This window comes from Neovison vison, chromosome 4 (assembly GCF_020171115.1).
Source record: "Neovison vison isolate M4711 chromosome 4, ASM_NN_V1, whole genome shotgun sequence".
Lineage (NCBI taxonomy): Eukaryota > Metazoa > Chordata > Mammalia > Carnivora > Mustelidae > Neogale > Neogale vison.
The window spans coordinates 3004623-3018143 of NC_058094.1; the positions used below are offsets into that span (position 1 = coordinate 3004623).

General features: G+C 50.7%; 1 protein-coding gene across 16 annotated transcripts in view; it reads left to right on the forward strand.

Annotated features, from left to right (window-relative positions):
• Nucleotides 1-13521, forward strand: part of PTK2 (protein tyrosine kinase 2) — a 245677-nt gene that overhangs the window by 121627 nt on the left and 110529 nt on the right. For all 16 annotated transcript variants that reach the window (XM_044244883.1, XM_044244884.1, XM_044244882.1 and 13 more), the window contains one exon: nucleotides 11292-11346. In XM_044244883.1, the coding sequence (XP_044100818.1) occupies nucleotides 11292-11346 (55 nt within the window). The remainder of the gene's footprint in view (nucleotides 1-11291; nucleotides 11347-13521) is intronic.

Below are 13521 nucleotides of genomic sequence, written 5' to 3' on the forward strand. Positions count from 1 at the left end.
TAACCCCAGTCTCATCATGTGGAAGCACAGATAATTCCTAGCCCAGGGACATTATTCAAAATACCAAACCAGTGCGCCTTCAGACTGTCAAGATGGTCCAAAACCAGGAAAACCTGAGAAGCTGATGGAGCCCAGAAGAGCCTGTGGAGCCGCGATGACGAAGTCGGACTCTGAACCAAAACTGATGTAGAAAAAGTAACGAAATTTGAATGAAGTACAGACTGTTTTTAGTAAGTCAGTGTTGCGGTAGGAATTGTGGCTGATGTGCCATGCGTGATGGGGACTGGGAGCGGGAGGGGACCTTGGCGTGGGACACCTGTGGGCCTCTCTACTACGTTTCCAGCATCTCTGGACAGCTGAGACTAGGCTACAATAGTCTGTTTCCATTTAAAGAGAAATGATCTGGGAATGGAGGTGAACAGCCAGTGGGGAGATAGGGGTGACGATCTCGAGAGTTCCAGCCCGTGGTGGGCGGTTCCGTGAAGTCCGAGAAAGACCTGGGTGATACATCACCTGGCAGTTAGCGACAGGACGCCAGAACATCTGTTGGTGTCCTTTGGGTCACCATGAAAGCCTGTCCTGTTGCCGTGAACTGTATCCTGCCCTGTCCCTGCAAGGTCACAGCAGGAGCTGCGGTATCACGGGGTGGAAGGAGCCAGGCGTGCGGTAAATACTATAAAGGGACACAGAGCCAGAGGACAGCAGGGGCCCACATGAAACCCTCATGGCCACACACTGACGTGTTTGTCGCAGCAGGACAGAAGCAGGGATCCTTCGGGGTGGGGGTGGGGGGTATGTTTGGAGAGAAGAGTTTTCAGGTTAAGCTCTGTTTGCAACGAGGGACCCCGGCTGGCTCAGTCGCTAGAGCTGCTGCTGTCGATCTCTGGGTCGTGAGTTTGAGCCCCTCGTTGGGTGTGGAATCTACTTAAAAACATTAATACATTTAATTAAAAAAGAAAAGATCTGTTTGAAGTGAAAGACAAGGATTGCATCAGAATTGGTGTAAAATTGGCTTATTTCTAGGGAATACAGAAATTGAGGCGATGGGCTAGGAGGTGGGGGGCAGAGGACAGACCCAGGCACTAGTGGGTGGGGGTCAGTGAAGTGGAGAATGTGGGGTTACTGTGCACGGGGGGGCCGTATTATGGGAGAAATGGGTGCAGGGTGGTGCCATCACGCCCTCTCGGGGGGTGTGGGGGGAAGGCTGAGTTACGGGCAGTCTGGAGGCGGTTGTGTGTTCTTGTACAGGTGTGCTGTGTAAGTCAGGCAGACACGCGAGAGAAGGAAAAGAAGAGTGGGTTTAAGAGGCTTACGGTCCCGGCTGTGACTGTGCTGGGTCGACCCTGCCCGTTCTCCATCCCCCCCACCCCCCGGCAGGGCTTCCGTGTAGCCGCGGATGTTGTGTGCCTGTCCTCTCGCCGCAGAGTGTCTGGTGTGGGTCCTGCTTCCACTGTGTCCCGTTCCCAGTGTGTGCTTCCAGGGCCACGGAGTGAGGGCGGTGCCGATGCCTGCCTCGGTGTGCGGGGTCAGGGAGGCGAGCGCATCGAGAGCCGAACGCAGTGCGGGCCCTGAGTGAGCCTCTGCCCTTGTTCCCCTTGTGCTCGGGTCCAGAGGAGAGCTTGTCCCTCGTGCTGAAAACCAGACTGTGTGGCGTCACTTCGCAGTGTTCGTAAGAGAAAAGCATATAAAGGAATGTCAGAGTTCACCTGTTAACTCAGTCTTGAACCTTTTCAGTCATTTTCATTAGTGTACAAGGTGGTAATACCTTCTAGCTGAGAAAACTGGACAGACTCGTCCGGTAAGACGGACTCCCAGCGGTCTGTGCTGGCCGCCTCCAGCCACACCGTCTGCAGACGCAGCCCTGCGGCCCTCCCCTCCCGTTCCACGTGTGCGCACGCGGCAGGGCCTGGTTCGGGGAGCCGTTGGCGCCGAGCGAGCGCGTGGCCACCGTCAGGTCCGGGAGCGGGCTGCATGTCACCAGTCCGCGCGGGGACGCTCTGGCCTGTGACAGCACGAGGTGGCGTCACCGTGTTTCCTTGCGCGTTTTTGCCTGGTGACCAGTGAATGGCAGCTTGTTTTGTTTGCTTTGCCTTGATTACTGTTGATACTGAAGACCTGCCCGTACGTGGGCTGCCGTACAGATTCCTTTTTTAAATTTGGCTGTATTTTTTTATAGTTTTTACACCCATCTATGTTTTTCCGTATTAAGAGATTTTTGTCATATTAACTATGCTTGTCGTATTTGTTCTGTATGTTCTTCCCAATTGGTCTTTGTCCGCTGTGATTATACGGCCCGTCATCACCTAGGACTTGTTCTTTCTTTCATGTCATTTTTCTTTTTTAATGTAGTAAAATATGCCAGTTATTTTCATTTTAGTTAAGAGTTTCAAGACCTGGGGCTCCTGGGTGGCTCAGTGGGTTAAAGCCTCTGGCTTCAGCTCAGGTCATGATCTCAGGGTCCTGGGATCGAACCCCACATCGGGCTCTCTGCTCAGTAGGGAGCCTGCTTCCCTTCCTCTCTCTGCCTGCCTCTCTCCCTACTTGTGATCTTTGTCTGTCAAATAAATAAATAAAATCTTCAAAAAAAAAAAAAAAGAGTTTCAAGACCTGTTTGTTCTCAAACTTTTGTGGAGGTATTTCTATTTTTTCATCTCCAAAGATGCAGATATTTCTTCAAAGGTTTTCTTGGTAGTGGTGGTCTATGCTAACAGCTTCTTTGGCTTTTGTGGAGACCGTCTTCATGGGCTGGTGTAAGACCATTTCCCTCCAGTAACGGACTATAAAAACATTCAGACGCAGAGAACATTGAGAGATCCATGCCATGAGCGTACATGTACCCGCCTGCCCCCTGAACTCTTCGGGGAACATTCTGCCGCATTCGCTTCCGCGACCGGTTTCTGTGAGTGTTTCAACGTGGTTTAAAAATGCACTTTCTCTTCAGGCTGGTTAATGTCTGTCTTTCGTGGTACTTTGTCTCTTGACATGTCATTAAGTGAGAAGGTGTGTGTCTCCCTCTGTGAGAGTGGCTGGACCCATTCCCTCCTATGGGTCAGTTCGTGTTTGCTCTGTATTTGGGGTTTTTTTCCCTAGAAACACAAAGAGTTTTTATCTTCTTGGTTACTTGAACCTCATGTCATTATTCAGTTACCCTCAGGCTGCCTAACCATACACACTTCCTTGTTTTGGGGACACTTCTCGTGCTGAAGTTCACTTTGCCTTCTGGAGGTTAGCACTGACCCAGCTTTCATTTTCTCTCCTTATATTCTTCTGTTCTTTCCTTTATTACTTTTCTTCTGTTAATTCCCAATTTATTACATCCTTAAACTTTTACACATGTCTCTTATAAGCATCATAGAGCTGGATTTCACAGATCCAGAATGTGTTTCTTCTAAATGGTAGATTTAATACATTCGTATTTATTAGGATAAACAATATATTTGGACTGACTTGTGTTGTCTTTATTTTTGTTGTCATTTTTCCCCCCCAAAACTTTGTTTTTTGGGGGAGGGGATGTCTCTGTGTGTGTGTGTGTGTGTGTGTGGATTTTTTTCTTTTTTCTTTTCTACTGTTTATTTCTTAGTGGGTTTTCTTATTCTAAATCTTCTTGTCTCATGATTTGGAAATTTATAAACTATTTCTATTCTTTTACTAGTTACACTTACGTCTTAACCTTCTGTATTAACTTAATCAAGTTTAGATCTTAACGTTCTCTTCCCCCTCTCTTCTGGACACCCTCTCCGTATGTCCTTCCGGCTCGCCCGCCGTTCCGCCGTGTGCTGGTTCTGTGTTTATTTCAGCCCCGCGTGTTAGATGTTGTTATTGTAACCTCATGCAGACACGGTCGATTCGGCATCACAGACACCGTTTTACCTCTTGCACATCCCTGTGTCTGCCTCAGACCACCCTTCCCCCCTCCTTTGCCTTCAGACGCTGTACCTGCTCCATGCTCGAGAGATCGCCTTCGGTACGGCTGCTGACCGATGCGCGGCTGCTTCTCTGCGGTCACTCTGTCCCTTTAGACTGCTGTGTTGCTCTTCTGGTCTCGCTCGTTCCTCCTGCTTGAATTTTGTTCATGACCCAGCTTGGATCCGTGTATTTCATCTGGAAAGTGTATGTGCCGTCGGCCCTGGAATTGTCAGCACTTGGACCTCTGTGGCTCTTACCCTGGTTCGTATTTTCCATCCGTTTCTCCCTGTGATGGTGTCTGTGTCGTTCTCTAGATTTGCCCTCTGAGCCCTTCATTCCCTCCTAAGTCGTCTCCGTCCTACCTCATAGCTCATGTTTCATTTCACCATTGATACTTTTCAATTCCAAGTTCATTTCTAGGGATGTGATCTGCTCTTCCCAATAGCCTTTTGTCGCGTGCGTGTGTGTGTGATGTGCCAGGAGTGTGTCCGTTGGCTCCTCCTCTGACTCACACAAGCCTCCAGGTGGCTTGAGTCAGAGCTGGTGGACCGAGCTTGGGCAAGCAGGGCTCCCCAGGGACTTCGTGGAGAGCCGGGGAGAATGGCACAGCTGCAGCCTCTGTTGGGTCCAGGCCCATCCCCCCATACACGCCTTCAGATGGTGTCCCATCCAGAACCCCGGAGCGGGTGCCCGTGGCCGGGGGTCCCAGGGCTCCTGATCCCCAGCGCTCGGCGCAGGCCAGGCCAGACACACAGGTCTGCCTGTTTGTCTCTGTGCTGTGTGAACAGTCTCATCGCTCAGCCTGCCTTCTGGTGTCAGCTTCCCTTTTTCTTATGGTATATTATTTGGTATATACAAAATTTATTATTTTGGTATATACAAATTTTATTATTTTGTATGTACCTTTGGTGGTAAAGTTCAGATTCTGACATCTTGAAAGGTAGCTTTACTGCATGAACAATTCTTGACTCATCGTGGTAGTTTCTCAGTACTTTAAAAATTCGTGGAGCTGTTCCTTCAGTTCTGCCTTTGCACACCACTGTTGGGAAGGCTGGTGCCAGGACTTTACACCTGTGCCCGCTGAGCGGGTCGCCTGGCTGAGTGGACTCCGGGCCTCCTGCTTCAGGGACCTGGCAGCCCGGGTCCTCCAGGGCCTCAGCATTTCTCTTTCCTACTGAGCGTTGCTAGTGACTTGGGGCCACTTAGAAAGGTGTATATTTTCTGGCAAAGAAAAGAATTCTACACAAATCCAGAGTATCGCTTGTTTCCTATTAGTTTATTTTAGGCTTCTCTTTTTCCCTGACAGTCAGGAGAAAAATTGTGAAATAGTCTGCAGGATTGCCTAGTTTTTGTCAGAAAACTTAAAGGCAATCTTGGTTATTTATAGCCTAATGAGGGATGCCCCTTCGACTTTACTGTTTCTGAATAACTCTTTTGAGTCACACTGGAGATAACTGGGCCGCGTCTACGAGTGGGGAAAGCACTGTGGAGGGACTTCTGTAGTTTTTCTTTAAACTAAAGAGCTAATCCGTCCATGTCTTTCACGGTCCGTAGAACCAGTGTGCCTTCTCTGTAGACAAAGGGGAGACGTGTGGCGAAGACGCCCCAGCCCCGGCCCCAGAGCGCAGTAGGGAGCCTCCCGAGGGTGCGCGCCTCCAGGAGCAGAGTGGCAGGCCGGTGGGTGAGACTCTGTGTGCGCCTTCGTGAGCAGAGGCCGGGCAGGGGAGGAAGGCACCTGCTGCAGGAGGCCGCTCAGAGGTTTTAGGAAAAATGTTTCACACTCAAGCTAACAACTACATTGTGACAAAGATAGATTAACCAAAAGAAGCTGTGATCCCGTTGAAGGAAGAATTTTACATTCCGCTGATTCTTGTTTAAACCACCGACTTGTGTTGTGAAGTTACATGAGTTACTTCACCTTCCAGTTCTGCTCATTTCCTTGTTACGTGGTTTGCTCTTTAAAGAAATGTGTTTTTCATCATCTTTGCATGTGATGCAGTCCTCTGTAGTTGTTTGTTGCTTGTGTCTGTTTGCTGCTGCGACCGTCCACGTCGCGGACCAGGGGGCCCTCCCGCTATTCCCATCGCCGAGCCGCGTCTGACGTTCATGTGGTGTCAACAATCGGTATTTCTTGAAGAAAAAAAAATGCATGATTTAAAATGATCTGAGGTTAGTTACAAGTTTGCCTTGTTCTCTTTCTTCATTGTCTTCTAGTCGCAGTCTAGCACTTTCTGTAGTTACCTGCCTTACATAAAGGAAGGTGCTGATGGCTTTGGCCTGAATCGGCAGTAGCGTAACTATTAGATCAAAGGTCATTCCTCTTCTATACAGGACAAGCCCTAGCGGACACTGTTCCTCTCTCGTCCTGCCCTCCTTGCGTCCGTAGCATGGCCCCCTTCCTCCCGTGACCTCGGATGGCTGGTGGACCTTCCAGCCTCCCAGAGGAGGAGGAAGTGGGCGCCCTCTCTCTCCCCGCCCCGCAAGGACACAGCTGTGTACGTAGTACTTTCCCTTCGAGGGACATGGCCAAGTTGTAGTCACATGGTCACGGCTGGCTACAGGAGAGGACCGCTGGGCTATGCCAGGCCAGAAGACAACTTCTTATTACCTGGGAGGGCGGAGAGCCTGCCATTCGGAAATGGACAGCAGTCTGTACTGCGGTTAGAGAACTTCCATATTTATCAGTTTTTAAGAGGCTTAAGGCGTTTTAGAGGCTAATATCTCAGTGGTATTTTTATGTTAAAGACACTCAGGGTTTGGGGTAAGGGTGGGATGGGGATGCTGTATGAAATGCAGATTTTAGTTGTATTTTAACATCAGTTTTGGTTGCTCTTTGGCCTGGGCTTTAAATCTTTGAGTAATTATGTCCGCAGAGTATTAGTCACCCAGAGCCAGCAGACAAGACCAGGGTCTTCTCAGGAGTGGTGCCAAAGGGGAAATAAATTCATCTCTGACTTGAGAATTGACTTACTGTGAAGCTTCCAACACACTCCGGTCTCCCAGCCTGCTGTGTTGGGGCCTGTGGACTTGGGTGCATGTGTGCGGGGCAGGGCCGCAGGCTGGGAGTCTGCAGGCAGCAGCCAGGGCACTCTGGAACGTTCATCCTCTGTGTGGTAGAGCCTGGGTGTCAGGGAGAGGCTGCAGGGGGCTAGCAGTGCTGCCTGCAGGGGGGCGGGAGCGTGTCTTCTTACCGGGATGGCTGTCCGTGGGGGGCGGGCTGCGGAGGGGCAAGGCCTAGGAGAGCGGGGGTCAGCCTTGAGCCTGGGGGGCAGAGCTTGGAGCTTAACGCTGTCCTCATTGGTCAGCAGTGGTTCAGATAGTTCCTGGGAAGGACAGAGGTAAAGTAAACGTTAATTAAGAGGACTCTGGTTACCGTTGATCACAGCGATCATTTCAAGCTTCAGAAACCCCGAGTCTCAACGAGTAGACGTGTGGGTTCCAGAGCCCCGTTGTCTGACAGCACCTCTGGGAGTGGTTGCTGACCCCGTGTCTCCCCTGAGGAAAGGGGGCGTGTGGGGAGTGTCCTGCCCCCTCACCCAGCGTGGGGCCTGGTGTGAGGAGGCAGATGAGGGCAGCCTTGCTTTCTTCGAAGCTTCACATCAGAATAATTTGAAGTTTAGAGACCAAAGGATAGAAACCCTTTCTGCTAACCCTGAGAGAAAAGTTGGAAGGGGAGTCCCCAGAAGCTCCCTGCTGTCCAGGGACAGGCAGTCCCGGCTGAAGGCTGCTGGTGTGACTCCCAGCTCCATCCTGCAAGGTCCGCTACCTGCTGCTGCCACGTGGTCCTGGGCCACCCTCCTCCCGACTGCGGGGCTCTGTTCCAGAGGTTGGGATGCTGCGTCCTGTGCCCAGTGCACCGGGTGGGCAGCTGAGCCCAGCGTCCGTCCATCCTGCTCACCCCTGCGCTCACCGGGGAGCCCTCGGCGCCTGGCCCCGAGCCCTGGAGAGTCAGGGTGCCTGCCGCCCAGTGCAGCGGCCCACCGCGGCGGGAACGTCCTCTCTGCCCCGGCCCGCGTGGCAGCTGCTCCCCCATGTGTGGCCGCAGAGCCCCTGACATTTGGCCACCACCACAGGGAGCTAGATTCTTCGATCGAGTGTAGCTGCCTTCAGCACATACAGCTTCCCAGGATCGCTGCAGTGAACAGTACGGCTCTGACCCAATGGTCACGTCCTGTTGGTTGTGCGCAGGTGTGCACGTCTCCTCGGAGTGCTTATGGGAGTCGAGCAGCCTAATGCTGGAGTTTGGGAATTGGGGTTTGGCAGTATTCTAAGAGCTTCACGTAGCTAGTTTCCTGTCCAGTGCGTTTACAGGAACTCGGGATCTACCCCTTGACAATGGTTTGTACAGAATGGGTTACCTTGTGATAAAGGCCGGTGGCTCTGAAACCTCCAGCCAGTCCGCACTGACTCACCTCGCCTCGAGTCTGGGCTCAGGTGAGCTGGACGGCACAGAAGCTAAAAGCTCTTCTGGTGCACATCAGAGCACACACCGTCACCCGGTAGCACTGACACACCGGCACAGGCTGCCTGTCCCTGCTGGGTGTCCTAGCAGAGGGTGTAAATTTGGTCGTCTCCCTAAAACTGAGCGTGGCGCCTGAGATGCTGCTCGGGGACCGTCAGTGTCCTCCACCACAAAGCCCAAAGTAGATTGGCTTCCTGATTAAATTAACGGGGATGTGTTCTGGAATTTTTCTGATATTTTGTGTACTTCAGCCTTGTTTTTAGTTTCTCACTTGCCAGCTGTCACATTTTTTAAAGATATTTTAAAAACTTATTAGAGAGAGAGAACAGAGCGAGCAAGAGAAAACACAGGTGGAGGCAGGAGGGGCAGAGAGAGAGGGAGAAGCAGACTCCCCACTGAGCAGGGAGCCTTAGATGGGGCTGGACCCTTACCTTGAGATCATGACCTGGACGGAAGGCAGATGCTTACCTGGCTGAGCCACCCAGGTGCCCCAGGTGTCACGTTTAAAAGAGGTCTAACACACAGACAAATGTTACAAATCCATTGCTCAAAAATAATTGGAAAAGCGAAACTGTAGCATTTGTTGACCTTAGCTTTTTTTTCTTTTTCTTAAATGGAGCTGTCTTCATCTTGGAAATAAAAGTAACACCTAGGAATAGGCTTCATTTTCACGAAGAAGTATGCCCTCTCTCATTTTTCATGAAGCATCCAACCCTTTGGGTCCATCTGTAATTTCTCCATTTGTGACAGAAATGAGTGTGATAAATGCTGTGCTTTCCGCTTGGCTCTAAGAAAAGTAGATGCAGTACCTGTTTGACTAACGGTGACGCTGTTCTCACAGTCAGGAAGAGAACATCCCCTGCCCTGCTCGTCCCCCCATCCAGAGACTGGTGGCCCACGGACTCCTCGAAATCCCCACCAGGAGGCCGCCCACCTGGCTTGCGCTCCCACCTGAAACAGAACGTGCCCCCGGCCTTCCGCTCGCGGTGCACGGGGTCCGCTCGCTCACACATGGCCTGGTGTCCGCAGGTCTGATCTCTTCCTTTCTCACTTCCTCTGCTGCCTGCCCTCCCACCACCGCTTCCCTGGGCACCTGCCAGCCTTCCTCCCTCCTGCGCTCCCGGTTTTATCCTCCCCCCAGCTCCACCGTATATTCTGCTCATGGTGGAAAACAATCTCCTCTGCTCAGACAGTGGGGAGCCCGTCACGAGGCCCAGATGCTCACCGGACAGGAGGGGCCCTGCCCTACGGTATTTCTGGAGGAGAGTTGTAGGGACTTAACACTCTTGCTTCATCCTTTGCCGTGGCTTGCGGCAGGATTTAGCGTTCCCGGTTTACAAAGAGAAAACCTCGGCTTCATAGGTGTTTACTGCGGCCCCGAGAAGACTCCAGCCCAGAGCTCTCCGTATGGAAAATGCTTTCAGTACAGACGGTTGCCCAGAAAGGAAAGGAGGGGAGACGGTGCTCAGGAACAATGCCTGAAAATCCCAGGCTTTTTTCTCTTTACATTTTTATTGTGCTGCTTCCCATAGCGGCTGGCAAAGTCCCTGTCTAGGAGGCAGCCAGAAAGCGCAGACCCTGGGGGAACATTTCTTCCTCTTTCACACCCTTTCACAGTAGGGTTTCGCACCTCTTTCACACGTCTTTCACAGTAGATGCTGCTGGTCTGGAAAGGTAAGGAAGGGAAGTTACAAAGCAAAGTGGTTAGAAAAAGAAATGGAAAACCAGGGTTGTATGAATTCACTGGTGGGTAGAACCAGGAAACCGTATGTCCTGGAAGTCGAGAAAGAATTTCAGAAGCGTGTCATGAACATAATAACAATGAAAAAGAGTGGGAACCGGGACCAATTTTGGATTTAGGGAGCACTGACTGATAGATTATAGAATACGTGGTTGAAATGTTTGGATGTGGGATCATCCGTTCAAACTCCGTGTGATATCTGTGGTTTCGTTTGTAATGCCAGCTAACTTACAGTCATGGGTAAGGAAGTCATCCCTTTTGTATTTTTAAAAATATTTTCTATTCAGCTTACAGTTTCGTTATGTAATTCCGAAGAGATACCTGTATTTAGTTTTCTCCTCCTTGATTCTGTTCTGTCCTCCATGGGTCTCCCCACATTGGCTGGTGGCTGCAGAGGCTTGTTCGATTTTACTAGCACGCGAGGGCCATCTAGTGACCAAAAATCCTGGCACACTCGGGACCAAAGGGAGCAGAAAAGGAAGGAACTGGTCTTTCCAGTCTGTCTTCTTGGCGGAGTGTTTTGAGGCCCATGATTATAAGGTTCAATCCTGTAGCCTAATCTAAAGAAAATTACTGGAACTTCCAACCTTCCCACACTCAGCTTTCTGACTTTAGGCAAATAACCTAACTTCTTCCTTTTTGCTTCTTATGTGAAACTGAGATGATAAACTTTGGTTTGGTGAATGAATCCCTTAGTCAAAAAAAGATTACTTAAAGAAAGTAGTCAACTTTTAGGATTAATTTAAGGAACTTTTTTAAAGCTTCCATGGTTTATCCCGCACCTTTTCCTACTCTAGTCCGTCTGCTTTGTCCACAAATATGATGTCACCAAGTTTGAACCGGTGTGGATAAGGCAAAGCTTCAGGTAGTGTCTGCGCAGACGCTGCCGTCTGCCAAGAGACCCAGTTGTGGAGCGGTTTTCAACAGTGAGGGTTAAGTAGGAAAAAGATGTTCTACTAAAAGCAACTTGTATTAATGTTTTCTGTTCATATCTAGAAGGTGATCTGTCCTGCCCCTTCCCTGACTGTGCTGGCAAAATAGAGCCTTATTTGACTTCCTTCCTTCCTGAATAACACATGGAAGGAGAAATAACTTACTTTGCATTTATGTTCTTGCAACAATGTCATTATATTAATTGATTTGGTGGCGTTATTTGTTAATACGCTTCTTTTTATGTTTCAGAAAAGATGTTGGTTTGAAGCGATTTTTTCCTAGGAGTTTACTGGATTCTGTCAAGGTAATTAGAATTTGCTTTATCGCACTCAGATGGCCACGTTATGTAAATACTTCCCTGTGGTGTATGGTTTTCTCTCTTATGTGTAAAAGTTACAATGTAAAAAGGCTGGTGGTTCTTATACTCTGTTAATAGTAAGTAGACTTCCGTGTACACAGCTCTGTCCTACAAAGTCAAGGTTTCACTTGCTGTCACGTGTGACGCTCAGCTAAGTACAAGACTAAGAAAGCTGCGCACACAGTGGCCTTGTCACCTCCGTCTTTATGGTCTCGGGAGTGTTGAGACACGTAGGTGAGGAAGCAGCGTACGGTAGCCGTGTGTGTGTCTGCTCACGCGTGTGAACACGTAAGTGCCCTGTAAAGATCTCTCTTCTCCCCCCTCATGAGTAACTTCTGCAGAGCTTCGTGTCCTCTCCCTCCCTGCAGAGGGAACCGCAGGGGAGGGATGCCCTGGGGGCTCTGAGGCAGGGTTTCCCGCCAATCCAGAGCACATGGTGAGACGTTCAAGTGTGGAGGGAGGGCGTAGGCTTCGGTCGGAATCAAGTCCGGCTCATGGGACCTTTGCCATTTATGGGCCTCATGGTCTTGGGCCCGTTTCTTATGTCCACAATGAAGAAAACTGTATTTTGTAGGGTCGGGTGACTGTTTGACAGATCAGTGCATGTATGTCACCCGCCACGGCATCCGTACCACTGCGGTTTACACGTGAGAGCTCTTAGCGCTCTGTCACAGACGTGGCGTTCTGTCCTGGAACAGCCGCACAGCAGGCGGGCCGAGCCGGCGGCCCGTCAGTCCGGAAGACCAGCTCTGAGGCCGCGCTGCCTCGGTGAAAATTCCGACTTCGTCACTGTGAACTGCATGGCGTTTTGGCCAAGTTACGTAATTTTACTGTATTTTCGTTTCCACACGTGTAAAGTAGGGATGAAACCCGTTTCTAACACTTGGGCTTCATACAGGAATGAATGAATTTGTAAATACAGAGTCTGAGAACAACGAACACCGAACTTGCTAAGAGTTACGTGGCGTGAAGAGGAGGACTGAGCGGCTTACCTACAATGATAAAATGCCAAGTCGAGCGCTTTTTATTGCATTAATCACTTACCTATTTTTAAGATTTTATTTATTTGCAAGAGAGAAAGAGTGCACAAGTCGGGGGAGGGGCAGAGGGAGAAGGACAAGCAGAGTCCCTCTGAGCAGGCCGCCCAGCTTGGGGTTCCATCCCAGGACCCTGGAATCCTGACCAGAGCCCCAAACAGGCTTCACCGTCTGCGCCCCGAGGCACCCCTGCATTAGTCATTTCTCCGCAAGTTTCTTGGTCATCATGCTTGTTCCGTACGGGTCGTCCACTGTGTCCCCCTGCCCGTTACTGGGTCCGAGTGTTGGTACAATTTCCCAAACGCAGTCTGTGATACAGGCCCTGTGCACAGGCCTCTGCGTGCTGCTCGCTGGAGCGTCAGGGAGGAGGTGGGAAGGGCCTGCCTTGCTCACATAGCTTCTCTGCGATCTAAAAATGTGAAGCAGATCCCGAAGCGTGTGTTTGAAAGTACTCTGCAGATGTGGTGAACAGTCAGGAGGAGCAGAGGAGACGTGTGCTCTTCTGTGATGTTTCAGGCTTCAGGCCCCGTTCTCAGTGTTGCCCCTGCTGTTTCGTTCCCATTCACGTTTCCTGACCCACTCCCCGGAGGCTGTAGTGAGCCCGTGGGGAACCGGTCGTGCAGTGCCCTCCGAGCAGGTGATCACGGCCAGGCCCGGCGGCGGTGGGTGGGACAGGAAGTTCACAGACCATTGCCCTGAGTGAGGTGGCCCCCGGTGGCAGGCAGAGGACAGAGAGCTTTAAGTGAAGTTAGTGAAGTTTGGTGTGGTGGGAGGGGTTGGAGGAGAAATCCGGGATGCTCGGAGGTATGTGCGAATGGCGAGATTGTGTCCTTCCAGGGGGCTGTTGGGTGCGGGCTCGTTTCGACCTGGAGAGTCCTGCTGTGGTGCCGAGAAGGTCTAGGCAGAGAGCCCTCGAGTGGAAGGGATGCCCTTGGGCCCGAGTCTGCAGTGTGTTAGCAGGCGGGCTGGGGAGAAGGCAGCCACACAGGTGGAAGACACTGTTCTTTAGCAAATCAACATTTCACCTAACAGAAAAGTGCACTAGCCAGTGTGAAATTAAAAAGCAGCAAAGTATGTGAAAATG